The sequence below is a fragment of the Gorilla gorilla genome, chromosome 1 (assembly GCF_029281585.2).
Source record: "Gorilla gorilla gorilla isolate KB3781 chromosome 1, NHGRI_mGorGor1-v2.1_pri, whole genome shotgun sequence".
NCBI lineage: Eukaryota > Metazoa > Chordata > Mammalia > Primates > Hominidae > Gorilla > Gorilla gorilla.
Window position 1 is genome coordinate 125,033,600 of NC_073224.2, and position 26,427 is coordinate 125,060,026.

Consider the following 26,427-nt stretch of genomic DNA (forward strand, 5'->3'; position numbering starts at 1 on the left):
GAGTTAACTTTTGTATATGGTGATCAAGGTGTGTTTTTTTTCTTTTATATCTTTTTTTTTTTTTTTTGCATGTAGATGTACAGTTGTTCTAACACTGTTTGTTAAGAGCACTATCCTTTTTCCATTTAATTGCCTTAGCACCTTTGTTCAAATCAATTGACCACATATATAATTGTCTGTATCTGGGTTTCTATTGTGTTTGACTGATTTATTTATCTGCCTTTTTTTTTTCTTTTTCTTTTTTTGAGACGGAGTCTAACTCTGTTGCCCAGGCTGGAGTGCAGTGGCACGATCTTGGCTCACTGCAACCTTCGCCTCCTGGGTTCAAGCAATTCTACTGCCTCAGCCTCCCTTATCTATCTTTAGACCAATACCAAACTGATTTGGTTACAGTAGCTTTATATGTTTTGAAATCACGTAGTCAAATTCTTGAGCTTTGCTCTTCTTATTCAAAATTGTTTTCATTGTGTTAGGTTCTTTGAATTTCCATATACATTTCAGAATTCACTTGTAAATGTAGACAAAAAGCCAGTGGGGTATTTGATTGGGGTTACATTGAGTCTATAGATCAACTTATAGAGAATTGATATCTTAACAACATTGGGTCTTCTGATGCATGAACATGACATATTATTTCATTTATTTTGGTTAATGGTTCTCCGCTAAGGGCAATTGTGCATCACAAGGGACATTTGACAGTATCTAGACACAAACAATTAGAGCATCAGAGCCCCTTTGCTGTACCCACAGTCTTGTATTTACAGTCTATACTTCCATTCTTTCAGGAGGTTTGCTCCCAGAACTGGTGATATAAAGAAGGAAAGTAGCAGTATGAGCACTCTGAGGGCTAAGCAATGGGATAATATCTTTCTAAGGGAACAGTTAAATCAACTTCATTTGGTCTTCCATGGACATGAGTTTCAAGTGGCTTTCTGGCCTTTCTTCTGTTGGCCTCTTCGCTATTATGTGAAGACTTCATTTATACTCAATCTAATTCAGCTACCATGGGCCATATCACCAGTGCCCATTGTGTTCTATGCATCCTAATATTTTCATTAATCTGAAGGGGAGAGGGTTTTAACTTTGAAGGATACTCAAGAGGACTTTCTTATGAACTCAGATGGAAAGTGTCCTGAAATTTGTCCTTTTAAAAATATCTGTGCATTTTTTTGTGCTATGACATTCTTACATGTATCATTCTGTGATCAAATCTCCAGCTTACTATAAATGATACCTACATTCTAAAGAGCCAATTCTAGTTGTACCAGCATGGCCTTAGAGAAAAGTAAGGGAATACAATTTTTATTTATCTTCTATTTGGTCGCAGTTAAGTATTTAAAACAGTAAGGTAGATCTCAGATCCACCACCATTAAAAATAAATAAATAAATAAATAAATAAATAAATAAATAAATAAATAAAATAGTGAAGTAGAAAGAAGAGACAAAGATCCAAACCTTTCAAAATGAAAAATGAATTTTAAATATAAGGTTATATTTTATTACCTACTGCTGAGACCATCATTGCATAAATGAATAAATAGAACTAAATAGTCCAGTCACAGTGGCTTACGCCTGTAATCCCAGCACTTTTGGAGGCTGAGGCACGCAGATCACGAGGTCAGGAGACACAGACCATCCTGGCCAACATGGTGAAACCCTGTCTCTATTAAAAATACAAAAGTTAGCTGGGCGTGGTGGCATGCGCCTGTAATCCCAGCTACTGAGGCAGGAGAATCGCTTGAACCAGGGAAGCAGAGGTTGCAATGAGCCAAGATCACACCACTGCACTCCAGCCTGGTGACACAGCGAGACTCTGTCTCAAAAAAAAAAAAAAAAAGAACTAAATAAACTCTTCTTCCCCCACAAATTTACCAGTTTAGCCATTTTAAGTGTACAGGTCAGTAGTTGCATTAAGTACATTCACATTATTATGCAACAAGTACCACCATCCATCTCCAAAATTTTCTCTTTTTCCAAAACTGAAACTCTGTATCCATTAAACAGTAGCTACCCATTCTCCCTCCCCTACCTCCTGGTAACCACTATTCTACTTTCTGGCTCTATGAATTTGACTACTCTACTCTAGCCACCTTTTATAAGTAGGATCATATATTTGTTGTTTTGTCTCCAGCCTATTTCACTTAGCATAATCTCTTTTAGGGTCATCCGTGTTGTAGCATGTGTTGTAATTACGTACTTTTTTGTGTGTGAGGTAGAGTCTTACTCTATCATCCAGGCTGGAGTGCACTGGCACAATCACGGTTCAATGCAGCTTTGACCTCCTGGGCTCAATCGATCCTCCCACATTGGCCTCCCAAATGGCTGGGATTACAAGCAATTTTTTTGGTATTTTTGTAGAGATGGGGTCTCAGTTTGTTGCTCAGGCTTATAATGATGTACCTTTTAAAAGGCCAAATCATATTCCATTATATGTTTATACAACATTTTATTAATCCATTCATCTGTTAATGGAAATTTCAATTGTTTCCACCTTTTGCCACTGTGAATAATGCTGCAACACATATGGATGTACAGATGTCTCTCTGTGTCCCTGTTTTCAATGCTTTTGGGTTGCAAAAGAAGAGGGATTATTGCATATATGGTAATTCTATATTTAATTTTTTGGAACGACCATACTGTTCTCTACAGCAGCTGCACCATTTTACATTCCCACCAACAGTGTACAAGGGTTTCAGTTTCCCCATATCTTCATGAACACTGATATTTTCTGTTTTTGTTTTTTAAAATAATTGCCATCCTAATGGGTATAAAGTGAAATATCATTGTGCTTTTGATTTGCATTTCATTACTGATTAGTGATGTAAAAGATATTTTTAAAGTTTCATATTTACTGACATATTTACCATTTCCAATATTCTTCATTATTTTCATCTGGTATCATTTTCCTTCTGCCTGAAAGAATTTCTTTAATCCTTCTTATTCTTGTGCAGATTTGCTGGTGGGAAAATTCTTTCAGCTTTTGTATGTGAAAAAGTCTTTATTTCACCTTCATGTTTGAAAGATATTCTTGCTGGTTATCAGGACTGACTACATACTTTGTGGGGCTCAATGCAAAATAAAAATGTAGACCCCTCTTCAAATATTATTAAGAATTTCAAGTCATCAACAACAGAGCATTAAACCAAGCCAGTCCTTCTGAGTGCAAAGCACTGTGTGACTACACGGGTTGTATGCACAAGAAATCTACTCTGCTGGTTGTAGAATTCCAGGTGACTGCTCTTTTTTTCCTTCAGCTCTTTAAAGATGTTGCTCTGTTGTCTTTTTTTTTTTTTTCTGAGATGGAGTTTCGCTCTTGTTGCCCAGGCTAGAGTGCAATGATGCCATCTTGGCTCACCGCAACCTCGACCTCCCGGGTTCAAGTGATTCTCCTGCCTCAGCCTCCTGAGTAGCTGGGATTACAGGCATACATCACCATGCCCAGCCAATTTTGTATTTTTAGTAGAGATGGGGTTTCTCCATGTTGGTCAGGCTGGTCTCGAACTGCTGACCTCAGGTGATCTGCCCTCCTCAGCCTCCCAAAGTGCTGGAATTACAGGCACGAGTCACTGCACCTGGCTTCTCTGTTATTTTTTAATTTTCAAGTTATGCTCTCATTCTTATCCTTGTTTCTCTCTATATAATGTTCTTTTTTCTCCTGAATACTTATAAATTTTTCTCTTTATCACTGATCTTAAGCAATTTGATTAAAATGTGCCTAGGTGTGGTTACTTTCATGTTTCTCGTGCTTTGGATTTGTTACGCTTACCGGATCTGTGTGTTTACAGTTTTCATTATACTTGGACAATTTTCAGCCATTGTTTTTTCAAAAATTTTTGTTGCCCTCTATAACTCCTTTCCTTTAGGGACTTCAGTTATATATATATTAGGTCATTTAAATTTTTCCCATTGATCACTGATGCTCTGTTCACTTTTTGTCTTCTTTCTCTTGTTTTATTTTTGGATCATTTTCATTGCTATGTCTTTAAGTTCACTAACTTTTTCTTCTACAGTGTCTAATCTGTTGGTAATTCCATCCAGTGTATTCTTCATCTCAGATATTGTCTTTTTCATCTCTAGAAGTTTGTAACTTTCATGTATTAATTTTTTTTCTTTTTTTTTGAGATGGAGTTTCACTCTTGTCAATGTTACAATCTCAGCTCCTTGCAACCTGCAATCTCTGCCTCCCGGGTACAAGCAATTCTCCTGTCTCAGCCTCCTGAGTAGCTGGGATTACAGGCACCCACCACCACGCCTGGCTAATTTTTGTATTTTTAGTAGAGATGGGGTTTCACCATGTTGGCCAGGGTGGTCTCAAACTTCTGACCTCAGGTGATCTGCCCGCCTCCTCCCAAAGTGCTGGGATTACAGGCGTGAGGCACTGTGCCCACCCATGTATTAATATTTTACTTCATTTGATCAATCTTTGTCCTACTTTCTTGAACATTTGAAATACTATAATAACAATTCTAACATTTGTTCAGTTCTGAGTATGTTTCTGGTAATTGATTTTTCTCTTCATTTTAAGTACTGTTTCCTGCTTCTTTGCACACCTGGCAATACTTTGATTTGATACCACACATTAAACATTTTACATATTGGGTGTTAGATAGTTTTGCATTCCCATAAACATTATTGAGCTTTATTCTGGGTCACAGTTAAGTTAGTTGGAAACAGATCCTTCTTGATCTTAAGCTTCATTATGGGGAACCCAAGCAACTTTTTAAAGATGATTAATTTTCCCCATTACTTGGGTGATACCCTTCTGAGTACTCTAGCCATTATCCTGTTAATTATGAGGCTTTTCCCACTTTAGTAGATGATGAAACAAACTACTTCCAGCCTTGTATGAGCCAAGAGGATTGTTTAATCTGATTCTCTTGTGTGGTTCTTACCCCAACCTTGGTAATTTCCTGATATACTGATCAGTATTCAGCTGAATATTCAGGGAGACTCTCCACAGATCTCTGGAATTTTCTATTCTTTCTGGTACTCTTCCCCATGAACTCTACCTGCCTTGGCCTTCTCAAATCTCTGCATGATCTCTTCAACTCAGGGAGATCACCAGGCTCTGCCTGGATTCCCTCTCTGTGAGCTCTGGGGCAGTTAAGTAGGACAGTGATATGGCTTACTTTGCTTGTTTCTCTCTTCTCTTGGATAACTTTCCTATGTTGTCTGATATCCAGTGTCTGAAAATAATTATTTTATACATCTTGTCCTATTTTTTAGTAATTTCTGTCAGGGGTGAAGGGGAATGAATACCAACCCTATTACCGCATGCTGTCTGGAAGTAGAAGTGTCTCTCTAGCCACATTATAAATTAGTAGTTTTCAACCCTGACTACATATTAGAATTATTTGGGGGAGCTCTTTAAAAGGCTGATGTAAGGCTTCATTCCAGACCAATTAAATCAGACTTTTTCAGATTGAGGTTCCGCACAAGGGAGGGACTGTTCTCAGTAGGAGGCTGGACTCAGAGCGGCGCGGCGCCCGGGGCTGTTTCGTGAGCAGGAGCCAGCGGCTGCCCGGGTGGCGGTGCGCGCACTCTCCAGGCTGAGACACGACTGGCTGGCACGAGTTGCTCGGCACCAGCTGAGCTGTCAACCGCGAGCGGAGGCGGGGCTCCCGACAACCAGTGTGCTGGGGCAGAATCGGCCCAGGTTGCACGCCCCCTGAACCACCCTCGCGTCTCCCCGACCCCTCTCTCGCTGGCTCAGATGAATGATGACGGCAGAGGGCAGAGAGCTTAGAGGACGCCGTACCAAGCCCCGTCCCTCGCCCATCCCAACGAAGGTCTTAGAATACAATCAACCAACTACAGGAAGAATTTGTAGAGGAGGTTTTCCTGTGTGTCTGCATCGCCCCACCCACAGGTAACCCCAGAGCCAGAGATGGAGTCTAGGAAGGTTTAGGAGCAATCCCGGCTGAATGCAGATGTATACCCTACGTGGTCATGGAACACGATGTTGTTTTCCTAGAGATGTGACATGCCAGTTTCACCATTAATCCAGGGACAGGACCCTTCATCAGGAAGGGAAGCATCCCAACAAAACCTTACAGCCCTATTAGCTGCCTGTATCTCAGACATCTCCTGTTTTAGGGTATTCTACCTCCTCGTTTTTCAGTTTCGCCAGCAACTGGGCTCTACCAATAGCTTCAAGGAGGGAGAAGCTTCCTGACTCCCAGAACACTAGAAAAGCCTCAAGACAGTAGCCATCAGGACCTAGACACTCCCTTGTGACTGTTTTAAGATCATGGAAAAGGGCTCTTTGGAGATGGCATTGCCTCAGGCCCTGTACCATGTACTTATGTATCAAGATTTAAACAAGGCAGACATACTATAATTAGAGTGCTTGCCGCCCTGAAGCTCCTTTTTAGCTTTCAAATAAGACCGTTTTATTAAATGACATAATCACTGTTATTATTAGCACTATCACTGACCTTTTTTTTATTTGAAAAAGGCTTTATAGTGCCCACATGTGGCAATGTTAATTTCATTGTAATTGTTTCAGAGATGATAAATTTGAGACCCCAAAAGGCCCAAAGTCTCTGCTAAGGTTCTGATACAGGCTGTGTTCTCCATTGGATGGCCCCAGAGATATGTTCCCTGAATTTCTAAAGCTACGACCCACAAGACTTCTCCAGGATGAATTTATTCTTTCAGGCCTCCTAGGCATTTAACTCAGGAAGAACCTGGCATGCCTGGGTATTGGTGAGACTGTGGGGAGTCTGTGTTCTTGGGGGAACATGTCATCTGTCTGTTATCTCTTGGATTGGTTCCCCTACATACTAGTACAAAGTAGGGGTGGGGAGGAGAGGATAACAAAACATTTGAAGGTTTAGCAGAACTGTCTAAAAAGCCCCTAGTCTAGACTCCTCCAACACTTGATTTATTGGTAGGATCACACTGCTCCAGAGCTCAAAATGTTACCAGGAAAAATTTCAAGGTCCAGTTTGATCTTAGACAAGGCTCACAGGCCACCTGTCTTTAAAAGAATATCCTGTTGCCTCTGATGGGGGGGAAGAAAAGGCAGGGAGAGTCAGATTCCCATCCTTCATACCAAAGTTGGGGCTATATTTAGCTTTGTCTCAAATCAAATTATGGGCTACCGAGTTGTGGAGAGGAACTCTGTCTACAGGCAGCTCACTGGATTCAAGAAATGGTAGCACTAACTAGGTGAGCTGTGGGGTCTCAGAATTGACGCTAGAAAATACGTTCACGTATTTTTAAAATAACTTTTTTCAAAAGTTTATAGCACATTCATTGTAAAAACATTTGAAAAATACAGAAAGTTATATAGATTACTCAGAATACCCAGGGATCTTCAATATTAAAAATGTGTTGCATTTTTTCCCACTCTTTAAAAAATGCATCTTTTAATCCAAACACCAACTCTTTCTTACACACATGGGTATATTCTTGAGAAGAGAAATTTCCTTGTTGTTTTAAAAATTATACTTATTGTCAAAATAACAATTTTTTTGCGTTAGATTTCAGAAGAAAAATATTCACCCATATAACCACTGCTACAGCACAAATGTTTAAATTTCTCCAAATTCCCTTTAGTCATTATCTATATATATTAAATATCTATTTACATAATTACAATTACAGCTTAGGTATATGTTTATATTCTCCTTCTTTCACTTAGTAAATATTTGTCCATGTTTTTAGGGAAAGTTCATAGTTATTATTCTAATGAGTGTACAATATTTTATAATATTAGTAGGACCATAGATTACTTAAAATATTCTACTATTGCATAGTTATGCTGTTTCTGATATTAGACTGTTATAAATAATGCCTTAATGAAGAGCTTTCTGCCTTTATCATTCTCCTTTTTTGAATTATGCTATGGTTGAATGTATGTATGCCTTCAAAATTCATACATTGGTACTTAATACCGAGTGTTATAGTACTACAGGGTGGGGCCTTTTAGGAATATGTCTTAGGAAGTGATAAGGCATGAACACTCCACTCTCATGAATGGGATTAGTGCTCTTAAAAAAGAGGTTGAAAGGATTGCTCTGGTCCCTTTTGTCCTCTGTCCCTCCAGCCATGTGAGGACACAGCATCTGTGGCAACAAGGAGCCATCTTGGGAGCAGAGAGCAAGCTCTTCCAGACACTGAATCTGCCAGCACCTTGATCTTGGTCCAGCCTTCAGAACTGTGAGAAATAAATTTCTATTATTTACAAATTACCCAGTCTAAGCTATTTTGCTATAGCAGCAGGAATGGACTAAAGACGATTTTCATGGGATAAAAGGACTTCCTAATTTTATTATCTTAGCCCCAAAAGCACTAGAAATTCTCCTTTTATTTTTTTCTTATTTAATTTGTAAATAATTGGATAGTTATATTTTAGTTCTATATCTAGCTAGTATACAAATAATGTAACACCATCTCATTTTGCTTTACATTTCTTAGAATACTAGCTAGTAAGGTCTTATTTCATATCCTTTCTTGGAAACCATATGTGTAGTAGCCAGTCTCATGAAATCCTTGTGTTGAGTCACTGTATTAGTCATCTTTTTGCTGAAACAGTGCTGCTCAACAAAGAACTCCCCAATCTCAGTATTATACAACACACATCCATTTCTCCCTCAAGGATCTATAGTTTAGGTATGGATTGGTTTAAGTCTGTCATTTTCATGGCAGAGTGCAGGAGTGCAAGAGAGTTGGCAGAGACTCATGATGACTGGTCTCTGCTCAGAACTGGCACAGTCTCGCTTCTGCCATTTTCCGTTCACCAAAGTAAGTAACATGGCCAAGTCCAAAGTCATTGGTGCAGAAAAGTACAGGCTGCCCACAGAGTGCAGGAGGGGAGAGTAATATTTGTGGAACAATAATGCAACCCACCAGTCACTGTATATGCTGCTTTCTTGCTTTTTGTTAAGCTTTTTTCCTTGTAGATACATGGTAACTTTATTCTTCCTCATCCCATTTTAACTTAGCTATGACTTTTGAACAGTGAAATGTAACTTGTTTCGTTGGCTGAAACGTGAGAGGAAGTCTCATGTGGTCACTTCTGGGAAGAACGCAGACATTTTTAAGAGCTAGTACATAATTGGCCCTTTTCAGTTTCCACTGTTTTATTGATCCTTGAAGATCAATAAGATGAAGCTTTCATCAACCTAAGTCCCTGAGTTACTGTGATGGTCAGAGCCTTCCTGCTAACCCTAATTGAACATGTAGAATGAGCAAGAAATTCATTTTTGTTGTATTAAGTTACTGAGATTTGGAGATTATTTATTACTGGAGCATAATCTAGCCTATCCTAACACATTGCTTTTTATTTCCATTTTGCAACCAAGTATTGTTATGTGTGTGTCTGCTCTCAGTTTTCTGGCTTAGAACTCAAATAACCGGCCGGGCGCGGTGGCTCACGCCTGTAATCCCAGCACTTTGGGAGGCCGAGGTGGGTGGATCACGAGGTCACGAGTTCAAGACCAGCCTGGCCAAGATGGTGAAACCCTGTCTCTACTAAAAATACAACAAGTAGCCGGGCGCGGTGACGGGTGCCTGTAATCCCAGCTACTCAGGAGGCTGAGGCAGGAGAATCTCTAGAAGCCAGGACGCGGAGGTTGCAGTGAGCTGAGACTGCCCCGCTGCACTCTAGCCTGGGCAACACAGCAAGACTCTGTCTCAAATAAATAAATAAATAAATAAATAAATAAATAAATAGAAAGGGAGAGTTGGAAGTAGATCAAAGAGAAGAAAAGAAATCCTAGATTTCCTATCTGAAGGCACCATGAAGATGAAGGCCACCTCTTCTGGGCCAGGTCCTCCCGTTGCAGGTGAACCGAGTTCTGGCCTCCATTGGAGACCAAAGGAGATGACTTTGGCCTGGCTCCTAGTGAGGAAGCCATGCCTAGTCCTGTTCTGTTTGGGCTTGATCCTGTAGCACTTGATTTTCTCTCCTGGACTTTCCATGGATTCCAGGGATGCAACTGAGAAGTTTATTTTTAATGCACTTACTTGAAGTAAGAGTTATTTTAAAACATTTTAGCAAAGGAAATGAATTCTGACAGGTTTTGCACTGAAGACATTCACACGTGAGGAAAACAGGAAAACCACTATGCTAGAAAAAGCAAATGCTATTGAGATTGTCTCACAAACACAAATTGCATGCCAGCAGGTAGGTTTGAGCCTCAGGTTGGGCACATTTTACTTTAAGCGCACTGTTGGTGGAACTTAAGGTGACTGTAGGACTTATATATACATACATACATATAATATATATACATATTTATGTGTATATATATACACACACATACACACACACACACACACACACACACACACACACACACACACACACACACAGGGTCTTGCTATCTTGCCCAGGGTGGTCTCCAACTCTGGGTCTCAAGCGATCCTCTGCCTCCCCTTCCCAAAGTGCTGGGATTACAGGTGTGAGCCACCTCGCCCAGGCCATTTTAATTTTAATTTAATACTTTTAATTTGAATACACAATCCAAAAATCATATAATAAGTACAGGAAACCCACTTTATGCCAAGTTTACAAAAACAGGAAAGATATGTCCATGACAAAGCGTCAAAGTGGCAACATCCTAAAGTACTGAGAGAAAAAAAGTTATTCTAGAATTCTATGCCAAATTGAAATATCTTTCAAAAACGTGACTGAAATCAGGACATTTAAAGACATACAAAAAAATGACAGAATTCACCGAACCACACTACAAGAAATAGTAAAGGAGTCCTCCAGGCCTAAGGATGAGGATACCAAACAGAAATCTGAACCTACACAAAGAAATGGAGACGACTGAAAATCGCTATGTACGTACTTGGATGTTGGGGTTTATAACATGTCCAAAATCAAATTCCCTGACAACACTAGCATAAAGGCCAGAAGGGGAGGTATAATGTCACTTGATGGCAGACGGATAAAGATGTATTCTAGGGACACTAAAGCCATCACTGACATAACAAAAGAAAGAGTTACAGCTAATAAGCCAAATAAGGAAAGAAAATAGAATGATATATAAAAAAAAAACATGTAATCGCTGGGTGCGGTGGCTCATGCCTGTAATCCCAGCACTTTGAGAGGCCAAGGCAGGCAGATCACTTGAGGTCAGGAGTTTGAGACCGGCCTGGCCAAAACGGTGAAACCCCGTCTCTACTAAAAATACAAAAATTAGCCCAATGTGGTGGCTCGCACGGACCTGTAATCTCAGCTACTTGGGAGGGTGAAGCAGGAGATTCGCTTGAACCTGGGAGGCGGAGGTTGCAGTGAGAGCTGAGATGGCGCCACTGCACTCCAGCCTGGGTGACAGAGCGAGACTCTGTCTCAAAAATAAATAAATAAATAAATAAATAAATAAATAAACAAACAAACAAAAACTGTGTAATCCCTATGCTGGAGCAACTGCTCTCCAGGCCTCTACCCTATAGAAATACACAAATGGCCAATGAGAAGTGTACAAGAATGATCACTGCCACATTATTTGTAATCATAAAATAGTAGCGCCAAAGTAATTTCAAAGATACATGAAAATCGTTTTATTTATTTAACAAACACAAACAATTGAACAAACAATGGAAGCAAGTCCTTTTGCCTAAAAGAACACAGAGGGTCATGCGGATGTTGCTCCTCCAAGGATTTCGGTGTTCCCCAATGGCTAGTTTTGGGTCTAGTTCTTCTGGAAGATCTTATTCTTGGAGAGCTACAGGTTCTGGCGTTTGGGGCTCTTTCAGGTTCTATCTCCATTTTCCCCTCAATTCCTCCCCATTCTGCTATAATAAAAAAAAATTCTCACCTCCGGAAGATCCCGCCTGTGCCTCCCCACCAGCCTTTCAGGAGGTCTGGACGTCTGGTCCACCGCTCCCTGGCTTCTTTCCCCGCTTTTGCTTTTCCCCTCCCCTGCTCCCGCCCTCCGGCCTCAGGACCCGACCACCGCCCAGCTGAGCCCCCACGGCTCCACCGCGCAAAAGGTGCACTGGAGGCCCTGCCCGTTGCCGCCCCGCGGGGTGCCAAGAAGTCAACATAAATAAATGCTTTGTAAAAGGAACTTCCCCATGGAAAAATCTCTCATGATTTCCATTCTCAAGGCTCTTCAAAGGACTAAAAGCTAAAAGGATGGATTCATTCGACAAGTCCTAGTCCTGCGCCCTGGTGAGTGCCAGACCCTGCTCCCCGCGAGGGGGACCCACGAGCCACCCTCACCACGATCCCTGCCCTGGTGGAGCCCCCGTGCGGAACACAGGATCCGAAGATGGCAGCGGAAGCTCCGCAGCGGCCCCAAAAGCGACTGGGCAGGGAGGGCACAGGCTCCCTCACTGGGTGAAGGCGGCGCAAAGAACGGGAAGAGCCATCCCGGGAGCCACCGGGCATTCAGCCTCCCTAGGGCACCCAGGCGGCTCGGGCCGGGGTCTCAACCGGGGCGTTTCCGGGGGTTTCTGAAGCAGGCGAGCAGCAGGGCGGGCGAAGGCCATTCGGCTATCCTTCCGGCTCCAGAATCTCCCAACGCGCAGGTGTCCAACGTGACCAGCGCGACTTACCGCTCCAATCTCTCCGGTCTTCCAAGGCCTTGCTCAGTCGTCCTGCCGGGCGGGCCCTGAGGATGCAAGGGACGGAGGAAGTTTCGTGCGTGCCCCCTTCCTATAGCGCCCAGTAGAACTGATAGTACCTGTCTCTGTGGCGCAATCGGTTAGCGCGTTCGGCTGTTAACCGAAAGGTTGGGGGTTCGAGCACACCCAGGGACGCTTGTTCGAGCTTTTAAAGTATTCATGCATTGTCAATCACTAGATAAATGGGGAAGATTTTATCTTCCTGGAGTCCTAAGCCACTAATTTGTGACTTATCCATGTCAAGGGCCAGCCCACCTCCCCGACCGGATTCTTAACCGGGTATCTCCTGAAATCCTGGGTTTATACGTGTGTAACTCAGGAATCCTGAAACAGAGACCCAGGAACCCACTTCTGGTGTGATAAAATTCTAATTCAGTCCGTTATACGCTTAAACGAGTAATTTACATGCCTCCATTTTTTCATATTTTAATAATAGGAGGTCAGTAATATCCCGAGGATGTGCCTGGATTTACTGATTGCTCTATCAATAACGTGACCAGTGGAATCATTCATCATCATAGTGATCCTCTCCATCATTTTTGAAAAGAGTATTTTTCCTCACTTTGTGCATGATTTATTTAACCCTTTTCAAAATGTTTTTGTTAGCCAGGCATGGTGGCATGTGCCTGTAATCCCAGATACTTGGGATTCTGAGGCAGGAGAGTCATTTGAACCTGGGAGGTGGAGGCTGCAGTGGAGGCTGCACCAGTGGAGGCTGCACCGCTACACTCCCGCCTGGGCAACAGAGCGAGACTCCATCTCAAAAAATAAAATAAAATAAAATAAAGTTTTTGAGATGAGGTAGGTTTCATTGTTTTAGGATTACAAAGAATGCTGCAGCCACCTTTCTTGTACACATATCTTTGGCCATTGTGGAAATGTCTACACCACAGATATTTCTATAGTGTAGGGAAGTTGATGCACTATTGCTATATTATAGGGTTTACATGATGCTTCTAATTTGAGTACATTCTGCAAATGTATCTTTCACGGGAGCCGTACCAAATAATATTCCAATAGCAATATTTATAGGAGGAAAAATGTGCAGAAGTGCAATTGAGCTTCGTGCCTCTCCATGGGGCCCATGTTCATAAAATGGTGGCATTAGCAATCATCTGAGAGTGGAGTTTGTGGCCCTCTGACATCAAAAGCTGAAGCAGAGGACATGAAAACCCTCACTGTGCATCCTCTCTAGTCTGGCCAGAATCACTCCTAGGTCAGGAGGGAATGCTGCTTGCTTGTTTTGTCAAAATCACAAAACTGAGGGAAAGCATCAGGCCGTTGGTTGATAACAGTGGTGAAGCAAGTCTTTCCAAAGGGCTGGTTTGTTGTTAACCCTTAGGGAAAAAAAAAAAGCCTAATTCTTTTTTTTTTTTTTTTTGACACGGAGTCTCTCTCTGTCGCCCAGGCTGGAGTGCAGTGGCATGATCTCGGCTCACTGCAAGCTCTGCCTCCCGGGTTCAGGCCATTCTCCTGCCTCAGCCTCCCAAGTAGCTGGGACTACAGGCGCCCGCCACCACGCCCGGCTAATTTTTTTTATTTTTAGTAGAGACGGGGTTTTACCATGTTAGCCAGGATGGTCTCGATTTCCTGACCTCGTGATCCGCCCGCCTTGGCCTCGCAAAGTGCTGGGATTACAGGCATAAGCCACCGCGCCCGGCCAAAAAAGCCTAATTCTTACCAGCTGGTGCCGTGCAGTTCCAGGCTCTTGGTGTCCCAAACAAAGACACCAAGAGCCTGGAACTGCACCAAAAACCAAAACCAAGGTAGGGGCAAGATGATAATCACAGAATGTCACCGGTATATGTTTAGGTTCAAATACTATTATGAGAAGTGGCAGGTAAAGGAGGTAGGAAAAAGAAAACACATCATGTAATTGACTGTTGTATGGAAATATTTGATGCTGAAAGTTATAATTTAAAACTATAAACCAAATATTAGAATTGTGTCTAGTTCAAAGGGAGGAAAACCATCAAAAACATTTTTAGTGCAATATTTAACATGAGCTATACAACCCTTCCTAAATGCCAAAGGCACACACAGACACACACACACACACTCACACTCACAAAGAATACAAATGACTAGAACCAAGAAATGTAAATACATTCTGCTATGTATGGTAAACATAGCCTACAATGTGGAAGAGATTACAAAATAAACATGGAAATGAAATGTTTTTATTAATTCGCATCAGTACCCACCAAAACCAATCAGCATAATCAAATATTATAACACTGAATGTAAAAAACAATCCAAAAGTCCAGAGTGATAGGCAAAAGGTTTTAATTGTATAGATTAAAATTAACTTTGGACAAAAATTAAAACTCAGGCAGAGAATGTTTTCTTCCTTTTGCAACAGCAGACACTAGTAAAAACAAAGGCACAGTAAAAATTGAGACCCAAAATTTGCAGTGTAGAGATATGAATATAATAATAGACACAGGGAGGATTAATAAATGATAAAATGTTTAGAGGATGATCATTAGAATACAGGATATTTATACTCTTGAAAACCGCTTTCCCAAGTACTTCATTATAAGTAAGGTGTCTCTAAAAGGGACAGATCTCCTAGACCCCTCCTTAACCAAGTAACCAGTCCTGATATCATAATGGTGATGGACAAACTAGACCTTCTCTGCCCGCAGATGGGCTGAGGTTGGGAACTCACAGCATTGTCTCTGCAGTGTTCCCGGCAAAACGTTTAGGCTGAATTTAATCATGAAGACATTTTCAGACAACTTCAGAATGTAGATCATTGAGCCAGACAGCTGACCTGTCCTCTATAAACAAGTCCATGTCACCACCATCCATGACAACAACAAAAAGATGAGGAAATATTTGGGGTTCAAAATAACTAAAGAAATGCAGCTACATTATCTTTTTACTTTTTTTGAACCCAAAATATCTCTTCTCCTTTTTGTTGTGTGATTTGTGGTGATATGGACTATGTGAAGGAGACAGGTCAGTTGTCCTGCTCAGTGTTCTACATTCTGCAGTTGTCTGGTGATTACCTCCTATGAAACTCAGGCTAAGCGTTTTCTGCAAGAACATGGCATTGTTCATATTCTGCACCGGCAGAGTCCTGGGTGACATGCTGTCTCCTGCCAGTGGCTCCTGACTCCTGTTCTCTACAGGATGGAAATGAGAGGAGCAGGGCTAAGGCCTCCCAATGCTGTTTGTCCATCTAGCTGTGGTCTTCCTAAGTACTGACACCAATTGGAGGCTGAAGGACTGTGGCTTCTCTAACCAAATGAGCCTAGCGGGTTAACAATTGTCAAGAGCAGTTGGTGGTCCTGAAATACAATCCTCAGCCAAGGATCCCTCCTGTGTTACAGATGGATCAGCTAAAACAAGCCAACACTGAAGACACAAAGAATGAGGTTAGGTTCATTGAAACCAGGGTAACACCTTTGGATGAGCTAAACACAAAGATGACACTGACCTTGAGCAGGTATAGAAGCTCAGAGACATGCCTGCAAAATGAAATCCCTGAGGAATTTTGTAGCTACCCAGAGATACGTGGTTCAAATTAAAATGTCTGACTGATCACTCCCGGCATGTGCTGCACAGTTATGTGAAAGTGTCACACCTAACGTGGGTCCATTGTCTTCAGACTGAGCACAGGTTGCCAATGGCATGGTTTGAGAATAGGCATAGAGCCATGCCCACTGACCCATCCTATGTCTGGGCTTCCAAATGGAACTGTACTTTCATTCAAATCTTCACGTGCCTATAGGTCCTGCCTGCAGGAATGACATCTCTCGGCTTAGTAAGGGCTGCTTATTGTGGGAATATGACTTCCATCTGGAACACCAGGTGGAGACTTGTCACCGTCAAAGTAAAAAACCTATTGTCCACGTAAAGGGCGAAGCTGATGTGCTGTTCCTCAAATGAGTAAAACACACTGCTGTAGGGCTGGAATGAGTCAGGTAGTTCAAAGTACATTGACGGAGTCGAATAACATCTATCCAGTGAGTCCTGTAAGACTTCAGGCTCTTGCACTTCCATCAGCACGCCGTTGAGCCTGGAAAAGGACACAAAACTAAAGAAGCAGCCAGGGAAAATCAGACACCACACAGCCCCACTAGATTTCAGAAGTAACATAAGGAAGTGGTTAGAAAAGAAAAAGGATAGATCCATTAATGAGGTAAAAAAAAAAATTTATTGCCTTCATGTTGGGATAGAACAGGGCCAGGTAGAAAACAATGAAAGAGAAACACAGAGAGACAGAGACAGAGACAGAGACAGAGACAGAGACAGAGAGAAAGTGAGCTAGTGAATTGGCCAGGTGACATACTGGTAAGGGAGTAAAAGGACACTCTGAGTTAGTGCCCTCATGACACACAGCAAACTGTGATCATGAAAAGAGTGAGCTCAATAGTTTTCCATAAAATATGCTCAAAATTCGATGCAGTGGCCATGAGAGTACAGCTTTTGAAGTATGGTCAACCTATGGTACGTTAGTAAATGATAAGGGGAGGAAGAAATGGAAACCTAAACATCTACTGCAATGAAAGCCAACAGCAATGACAGTAGGAGTAATTCAGCCTTCGTTGAAAACGTGACATCAAACACACTCTGGTTTCCCTGAATCTGTTGCCTCCAGGTGTTAACACAGAATTAAGCATCCACAATTGCTGAAAGTTACCTGGGGCATGGTGGGTTTTGATCTTCTTCCCCTTCTTTTCTTCCCCTTCTTCTTTTCTTCTTTGATCTTCTTCCCCTTCTTTTCTTCCCCTTCCCCTTCTTTTCAATTTCTGCAATAAATTCAGACATGGACAGACACATTAAGCTGATTCCCCTACACATATAACAATCCACTGTCTAATCCTCACACAGGGACCTCAGGCTCCTCAGCATAAGAATAGGACACTGTGAGAGATATATTTCAGGAGGCCTGAAGGCTGGTCATGATAGAAATTCCTCGGTTTTTCTCCCAGAAACTGTGGGTAAAATGTCCCTATACTAGTAGATCGTTATCCCAATATCATTTGTCCCAAGTTTGTGCAAACAGTTATGACATATTTTTCCAATCAATTTAAAGCAAATACCCTCAAATGATTTCTAGGAGAAAAACTGCAATATTTAGCCCTGTCTCATCAAATACTCAGATTGTTCATGGTTGGGAGGACTTTAGACACTGAAATTAGAGTGAAAAAGGAAATCTACAAACCCTTGAGTCAAAATCATAGTTCTCTGAATTGGTCACATCTGCCCAGGTCCAATGTCATGAGAATAGAATCAGAGTGCCACAGGTATGGCCTGAGACTAGGAAGAGAGCCATGTTCACTGACCCATCCCATGTCTGGGCTTCCAGGTAGAACTAGAGTTTCATTCAACCTACATGTGCCTATAGGTCCTCACTGCAGCAATGACATCTCTCAGCTCAGTAATGGCCACTTGGAGCAGGAATATGATCTTTATATGGAAGACTCAGTGGAACCTTATCACCTTGATAGAAAGGTACTCACCTCCCACGTCAAGAGAAAAGCCAACATGTTTTTCCTCCAATGCATAAAAGGAACTTCCATAGGGCTGGCAGGAGTCAGGCTGTTCAAGACAACTGGAAGGAGTTGAATAACATCTATCCAGTGAGTCCTGCAAGACTTCAGGCTCTACTACCTCCAGCAGCTCCCTGCTGAGCCTGGAAAAGGAGGAAAAAGTAAAGAATAAGCCAGGGGAAATCAGACACAACAGAGCCCCAACTAGGTTTCATGGGTAGCATAAGGAAGTGGTTAAAAAAGTAAAAGGATAGATCCATTAATGAGGTAACACATTATTGCCTTCATGTTGGGACAGAACAGGGCCAAATGGAAAAGAATGAAAGAGAATGGCAGATAGACACACACACACACACACACACACACACACACACACACACACACACAGAGAACGAGCTCAGTGAATTGTCCAGGTGACACACTGATGAGGGAGTAACAGGACACTCTGAGTTAGTGCCCTCAGGACACACAGCATACAGTGATCATGAAAAGACTGTGCTCAATAATTTTCCATAAAATGTGCTCAAGTTTCCATGCAGCCGCCATGAGAATAGGTTTTGAAGTCTGGTCCACCTACAGTAGGTTAGTAAATGATAAGGGGAGGAAGAAATGGAAACCTAAATATCTACTGCAATGAAAACCAACAGCAATGTTAGTAGGAATAATTCAGGCTTGGTTGAAAAGATGTAATCGATAATGTCAGCCCGCTCTGTTTTCCCTGAACCAGGAGTCTCCAGATGTCAACACAGAAGTAGCTGTTCACAATTGCTCGGTTACCTGGGGCATGGTGGGCCTTGGTCTTCTTCCTCTTCTTGGTCCTTTTTAATTCCTGCAATACATTCAGACAGGGACAGACAAAATAAGCCAATTCACCTACACCCATAACAGTCCACCGTCTAATCCCCACACAGGGATCTCAGGCTCCTCAGCATGAGAACAGGACAATGTGAGAGATATACTTCAGGAGGCCTGAAAGCTGGTCATGATATTCTTTGGTTTGCATCTCAGAACCAAGGGTGAAATATCCCCATTCTGGTAGATCGTTATCCCAAAATCATTTATCCCAAGTTTGTGCAAACGGTTATGCCTCATTGTTCCCATCAGTTCAAAGAAAATGCCCCAGATGATTTCTAGGAGGAAAACTGAAGTATTCAGCCTTGTCTCATCAAATGCCCAGCTCGTTCATGGATGCAAGAATTTTAGACACTGAAATTAGAATGAAGGAGGAAATCTACAAACCCTTGAGTCCAAATCATAGTTCTGTGAATTTTTTACATCTGCCTGGGTCCAATGTGCTGAGAGCAGGCTCAGGTTGCCACAGGCATGGCTGGAGACTAGGAATAGAGCCTTGCTCACTGACCCATTTCATGTCTAGGCTTCCAACTGAGACTACGGTTTCATTACAACCTATATGCGCCCATAGGTCCTGCCTGCGGCAATGACATCTCTCGGGTCAGTAAGGGCCACTTGGAACAGGAATATCACCCCTATCTGGAAGACCAGGTGAGGCTTATCACCTTCATAGTAAGGTACTCACTGTCCACGTCAAGAGCCAAGCCAAGGTACTGTTCCTCCAATGAGTAAACAGCACTGCTGTAGGGCTGGCCTAAGTCAGGCAGTTCAAGATAACCTGAAGGAGTCGAATAACATCTATCCAGTGAGTCCTGCAAGACTTCAGGCTCTTTCTCATCCAGCAGCTCCCTGCTGAGCCTGGAAAAGTGGGAAAAAGTAAAGAATAAGCCAGGGGGGAATCAGAAACCACACAGCCCCAGCTAGATTTCATGGCTAACATAAGGAACTGTTTAAAAAGAAAAAGGACAGATCCATTAATGAGGTAATGAATTATTGCCTTTATGTTGGGATAGACCAGGGCCAGGTAGAAAAGAATGAAAGAGAAAGACAGGGAGAGGGAGAGAGAGAGAGAGAGGAGAAAGTGAGCTCAATGAATTGGCCGGGTGACACACTGATGAAGGGGTCAAAGGACACTCTGAGTTAGTGCCCTCGGGACACACAGTGAACAGTGATCATGAAAAGAGTGGGCTCAATAATTTTCCATAAACTTGCTCAAGATTCCATGCAGTTGCCATACAGCCTTTGAGGTATGGTCAACTTACAGTAAGTTAGTAAATGATAAGGGGAGGAAGAAATGGAAACCTAAACATCTACTGCAATGAAAACCAACAGCAATGTCAGTAGGAGTAATTCAACCTTCGTTGAAAACATGAAATTGAACACACTCTTGTTTTCCCTGGACCTGGCATCTCCAGGTGTCAACACAGAATTAAGCATCCATAATTGCTCAAAGTTACCTGGGGCATGATGGGTCTTGGTCTTCTTCCACTTCTTGGTACTTTTCAATTTCTGCAATAAGTTCAGACATGGACAGACATATTAAGCTGGTTCTCCTACACACACAACAATCCACTGTCTAATCCTCACACAGGGACTTCAGGCTCCTCAGCATGACAATAGGACACTGTCAGAGATATTCTTCAGGAGGCCTGAAGGCTGATCACGATAGAGATTCCTTGGTTTTTGTCCCAGAAACTGTGGGTAAAATTCCCTATTCTGGTAGATCGTTATCCCAATATCATTTGTCCCAAGTTTGTGCAAATGGTTATGCCATATTTTTCCAATCGATTTAAAGCAAATGCCCCCAAATGGTTGCTAGCAGAAAAACTGCACTATTCAGCCCTGTCTCATCAAATACTCAGATTGTTCATGGTAGCGAGGATTTTAGACGCTGAAATTAGAGTAAAGGATGAAATCTACAAGATCTACAAAATTGAGACAAAATCAGAGTTGTGTGAATTTGTCACATCTGCCCAGATCCAACATCTTGAGAGTAGGATTAGGGCGCCACAGGCATGGCCTGAGACTAGGAAGAGAGCCTTGCTCACTGACCCATCCCTTGTCTGGGCTTCCAAGTGGAACTAGAGTTTCATTCAACCTACATGTGCCTATAGGTCCTCCCTGTGGCAATGACATCTCTCAGCTCAGTAAGGGCCACTTGCAGTAGGAATATGACCCTAACCAGAAGACTCAGTGGATCCTTATCACCTTCATAGAAAGGTACTCACCATCCATGTCAACAGCCAAGCCAACACGCTGTTGCTCCAATACGTAAAAGGCACTTCTGTAGGGCTGGCATGAGTCAGTCAGTTCAAGACAACCTGAAGGAGTTGAATAACATCTATCCAGTGAGTCCTGTAAGACTTCAGGCCCTTTCTCATCCAGCAGCTCCCTGCTGAGCCTGGAAAAGTGGGAAAAAGTAAAGAATAAGCCAGGGGGAATCAGAAACCACACAGCCCCAGCTAGATTTCATGGCTAACATAAGGAAGAGTTTGAAAAGAAAAAGGACAGATCCATTAATGAGGTAACAAATTATTGCCTTTATGTTGGGATAGAACAGGGCCAGGTAGAAAACAATGAAAGAGAAAGACAGAGAGAGAGAGACAGAGACAGAGACAGAGACAGAGACAGAGAGAAAGTGAGCTAGTGAATTGGCCAGGTGACATACTGGTAAGGGAGTAAAAGGACACTCTGAGTTAGTGCCCTCATGACACACAGCAAACTGTGATCATGAAAAGAGTGAGCTCAATAGTTTTCCATAAAATATGCTCAAAATTCGATGCAGTGGCCATGAGAGTACAGCTTTTGAAGTATGGTCAACCTATGGTACGTTAGTAAATGATAAGGGGAGGAAGAAATGGAAACCTAAACATCTACTGCAATGAAAGCCAACAGCAATGACAGTAGGAGTAATTCAGCCTTCGTTGAAAACGTGACATCAAACACACTCTGGTTTCCCTGAATCTGTTGCCTCCAGGTGTTAACACAGAATTAAGCATCCACAATTGCTGAAAGTTACCTGGGGCATGGTGGGTTTTGATCTTCTTCCCCTTCTTTTCTTCCCCTTCTTCTTTTCTTCTTTGATCTTCTTCCCCTTCTTTTCTTCCCCTTCCCCTTCTTTTCAATTTCTGCAATAAATTCAGACATGGACAGACACATTAAGCTGATTCCCCTACACATATAACAATCCACTGTCTAATCCTCACACAGGGACCTCAGGCTCCTCAGCATAAGAATAGGACACTGTGAGAGATATATTTCAGGAGGCCTGAAGGCTGGTCATGATAGAAATTCCTCGGTTTTTCTCCCAGAAACTGTGGGTAAAATGTCCCTATACTAGTAGATCGTTATCCCAATATCATTTGTCCCAAGTTTGTGCAAACAGTTATGACATATTTTTCCAATCAATTTAAAGCAAATACCCTCAAATGATTTCTAGGAGAAAAACTGCAATATTTAGCCCTGTCTCATCAAATACTCAGATTGTTCATGGTTGGGAGGACTTTAGACACTGAAATTAGAGTGAAAAAGGAAATCTACAAACCCTTGAGTCAAAATCATAGTTCTCTGAATTGGTCACATCTGCCCAGGTCCAATGTCATGAGAATAGAATCAGAGTGCCACAGGTATGGCCTGAGACTAGGAAGAGAGCCATGTTCACTGACCCATCCCATGTCTGGGCTTCCAGGTAGAACTAGAGTTTCATTCAACCTACATGTGCCTATAGGTCCTCACTGCAGCAATGACATCTCTCAGCTCAGTAATGGCCACTTGGAGCAGGAATATGATCTTTATATGGAAGACTCAGTGGAACCTTATCACCTTGATAGAAAGGTACTCACCTCCCACGTCAAGAGAAAAGCCAACATGTTTTTCCTCCAATGCATAAAAGGAACTTCCATAGGGCTGGCAGGAGTCAGGCTGTTCAAGACAACTGGAAGGAGTTGAATAACATCTATCCAGTGAGTCCTGCAAGACTTCAGGCTCTACTACCTCCAGCAGCTCCCTGCTGAGCCTGGAAAAGGAGGAAAAAGTAAAGAATAAGCCAGGGGAAATCAGACACAACAGAGCCCCAACTAGGTTTCATGGGTAGCATAAGGAAGTGGTTAAAAAAGTAAAAGGATAGATCCATTAATGAGGTAACACATTATTGCCTTCATGTTGGGACAGAACAGGGCCAAATGGAAAAGAATGAAAGAGAATGGCAGATAGACACACACACACACACACACACACACACACACACACACACACACACACAGAGAACGAGCTCAGTGAATTGTCCAGGTGACACACTGATGAGGGAGTAACAGGACACTCTGAGTTAGTGCCCTCAGGACACACAGCATACAGTGATCATGAAAAGACTGTGCTCAATAATTTTCCATAAAATGTGCTCAAGTTTCCATGCAGCCGCCATGAGAATAGGTTTTGAAGTCTGGTCCACCTACAGTAGGTTAGTAAATGATAAGGGGAGGAAGAAATGGAAACCTAAATATCTACTGCAATGAAAACCAACAGCAATGTTAGTAGGAATAATTCAGGCTTGGTTGAAAAGATGTAATCGATAATGTCAGCCCGCTCTGTTTTCCCTGAACCAGGAGTCTCCAGATGTCAACACAGAAGTAGCTGTTCACAATTGCTCGGTTACCTGGGGCATGGTGGGCCTTGGTCTTCTTCCTCTTCTTGGTCCTTTTTAATTCCTGCAATACATTCAGACAGGGACAGACAAAATAAGCCAATTCACCTACACCCATAACAGTCCACCGTCTAATCCCCACACAGGGATCTCAGGCTCCTCAGCATGAGAACAGGACAATGTGAGAGATATACTTCAGGAGGCCTGAAAGCTGGTCATGATATTCTTTGGTTTGCATCTCAGAACCAAGGGTGAAATATCCCCATTCTGGTAGATCGTTATCCCAAAATCATTTATCCCAAGTTTGTGCAAACGGTTATGCCTCATTGTTCCCATCAGTTCAAAGAAAATGCCCCAGATGATTTCTAGGAGGAAAACTGAAGTATTCAGCCTTGTCTCATCAAATGCCCAGCTCGTTCATGGATGCAAGAATTTTAGACACTGAAATTAGAATGAAGGAGGAAATCTACAAACCCTTGAGTCCAAATCATAGTTCTGTGAATTTTTTACATCTGCCTGGGTCCAATGTGCTGAGAGCAGGCTCAGGTTGCCACAGGCATGGCTGGAGACTAGGAATAGAGCCTTGCTCACTGACCCATTTCATGTCTAGGCTTCCAACTGAGACTACGGTTTCATTACAACCTATATGCGCCCATAGGTCCTGCCTGCGGCAATGACATCTCTCGGGTCAGTAAGGGCCACTTGGAACAGGAATATCACCCCTATCTGGAAGACCAGGTGAGGCTTATCACCTTCATAGTAAGGTACTCACTGTCCACGTCAAGAGCCAAGCCAAGGTACTGTTCCTCCAATGAGTAAACAGCACTGCTGTAGGGCTGGCCTAAGTCAGGCAGTTCAAGATAACCTGAAGGAGTCGAATAACATCTATCCAGTGAGTCCTGCAAGACTTCAGGCTCTTTCTCATCCAGCAGCTCCCTGCTGAGCCTGGAAAAGTGGGAAAAAGTAAAGAATAAGCCAGGGGGGAATCAGAAACCACACAGCCCCAGCTAGATTTCATGGCTAACATAAGGAACTGTTTAAAAAGAAAAAGGACAGATCCATTAATGAGGTAATGAATTATTGCCTTTATGTTGGGATAGACCAGGGCCAGGTAGAAAAGAATGAAAGAGAAAGACAGGGAGAGGGAGAGAGAGAGAGAGAGGAGAAAGTGAGCTCAATGAATTGGCCGGGTGACACACTGATGAAGGGGTCAAAGGACACTCTGAGTTAGTGCCCTCGGGACACACAGTGAACAGTGATCATGAAAAGAGTGGGCTCAATAATTTTCCATAAACTTGCTCAAGATTCCATGCAGTTGCCATACAGCCTTTGAGGTATGGTCAACTTACAGTAAGTTAGTAAATGATAAGGGGAGGAAGAAATGGAAACCTAAACATCTACTGCAATGAAAACCAACAGCAATGTCAGTAGGAGTAATTCAACCTTCGTTGAAAACATGAAATTGAACACACTCTTGTTTTCCCTGGACCTGGCATCTCCAGGTGTCAACACAGAATTAAGCATCCATAATTGCTCAAAGTTACCTGGGGCATGATGGGTCTTGGTCTTCTTCCACTTCTTGGTACTTTTCAATTTCTGCAATAAGTTCAGACATGGACAGACATATTAAGCTGGTTCTCCTACACACACAACAATCCACTGTCTAATCCTCACACAGGGACTTCAGGCTCCTCAGCATGACAATAGGACACTGTCAGAGATATTCTTCAGGAGGCCTGAAGGCTGATCACGATAGAGATTCCTTGGTTTTTGTCCCAGAAACTGTGGGTAAAATTCCCTATTCTGGTAGATCGTTATCCCAATATCATTTGTCCCAAGTTTGTGCAAATGGTTATGCCATATTTTTCCAATCGATTTAAAGCAAATGCCCCCAAATGGTTGCTAGCAGAAAAACTGCACTATTCAGCCCTGTCTCATCAAATACTCAGATTGTTCATGGTAGCGAGGATTTTAGACGCTGAAATTAGAGTAAAGGATGAAATCTACAAGATCTACAAAATTGAGACAAAATCAGAGTTGTGTGAATTTGTCACATCTGCCCAGATCCAACATCTTGAGAGTAGGATTAGGGCGCCACAGGCATGGCCTGAGACTAGGAAGAGAGCCTTGCTCACTGACCCATCCCTTGTCTGGGCTTCCAAGTGGAACTAGAGTTTCATTCAACCTACATGTGCCTATAGGTCCTCCCTGTGGCAATGACATCTCTCAGCTCAGTAAGGGCCACTTGCAGTAGGAATATGACCCTAACCAGAAGACTCAGTGGATCCTTATCACCTTCATAGAAAGGTACTCACCATCCATGTCAACAGCCAAGCCAACACGCTGTTGCTCCGATACGTAAAAGGCACTTCTGTAGGGCTGGCATGAGTCAGTCAGTTCAAGACAACCTGAAGGAGTTGAATAACATCTATCCAGTGAGTCCTGTAAGACTTCAGGCCCTTTCTCATCCAGCAGCTCCCTGCTGAGCCTGGAAAAGTGGGAAAAAGTAAAGAATAAGCCAGGGGGAATCAGAAACCACACAGCCCCAGCTAGATTTCATGGCTAACGTAAGGAAGAGTTTGAAAAGAAAAAGGACAGATCCATTAATGAGGTAACAAATTATTGCCTTTATGTTGGGATAGAACAGGGCCAGGTAGAAAACAACGAAAGAGAAACACAGAGAGAGAGAGACAGAGACAGAGACAGAGACAGAGACAGAGACAGAGACAGAGAGAAAGTGAGCTAGTGAATTGGCCAGGTGACATACTGGTAAGGGAGTAAAAGGACACTCTGAGTTAGTGCCCTCATGACACACAGCAAACTGTGATCATGAAAAGAGTGAG

The 26,427-nt window shown here is 42.5% G+C and overlaps 1 protein-coding gene and 1 pseudogene across 2 annotated transcripts in view; one reads left to right on the forward strand and one right to left on the reverse strand.

The window, feature by feature from the left end:
- The first annotated feature begins 11,597 nt into the window (after positions 1-11,597).
- On the forward strand, positions 11,598-13,155 carry LOC134758756 (uncharacterized; annotated as a pseudogene).
- Positions 13,156-14,858: 1,703 nt separating this feature from the next.
- LOC129525331 (neuroblastoma breakpoint family member 1-like) overlaps positions 14,859-26,427 on the reverse strand; it is a 67,675-nt gene continuing 56,106 nt past the window's right edge. For both annotated transcript variants that reach the window (XM_055355299.2, XM_055355295.2), the window contains exons 34-46: positions 25,900-26,072; positions 25,129-25,180; positions 24,357-24,529; positions 23,597-23,648; positions 22,788-22,960; positions 21,965-22,073; positions 21,174-21,346; positions 20,403-20,454; positions 19,631-19,803; positions 18,871-18,922; positions 18,064-18,236; positions 17,241-17,349; positions 14,859-16,616 (exon numbers count right to left, since the gene is read on the reverse strand). In XM_055355299.2, coding sequence (XP_055211274.2) covers positions 16,373-16,616; positions 17,241-17,349; positions 18,064-18,236; positions 18,871-18,922; positions 19,631-19,803; positions 20,403-20,454; positions 21,174-21,346; positions 21,965-22,073; positions 22,788-22,960; positions 23,597-23,648; positions 24,357-24,529; positions 25,129-25,180; positions 25,900-26,072 — 1,708 coding nt within the window. In that variant the 3' untranslated portion in view covers positions 14,859-16,372. The remainder of the gene's footprint in view (positions 16,617-17,240; positions 17,350-18,063; positions 18,237-18,870; positions 18,923-19,630; positions 19,804-20,402; positions 20,455-21,173; positions 21,347-21,964; positions 22,074-22,787; positions 22,961-23,596; positions 23,649-24,356; positions 24,530-25,128; positions 25,181-25,899; positions 26,073-26,427) is intronic.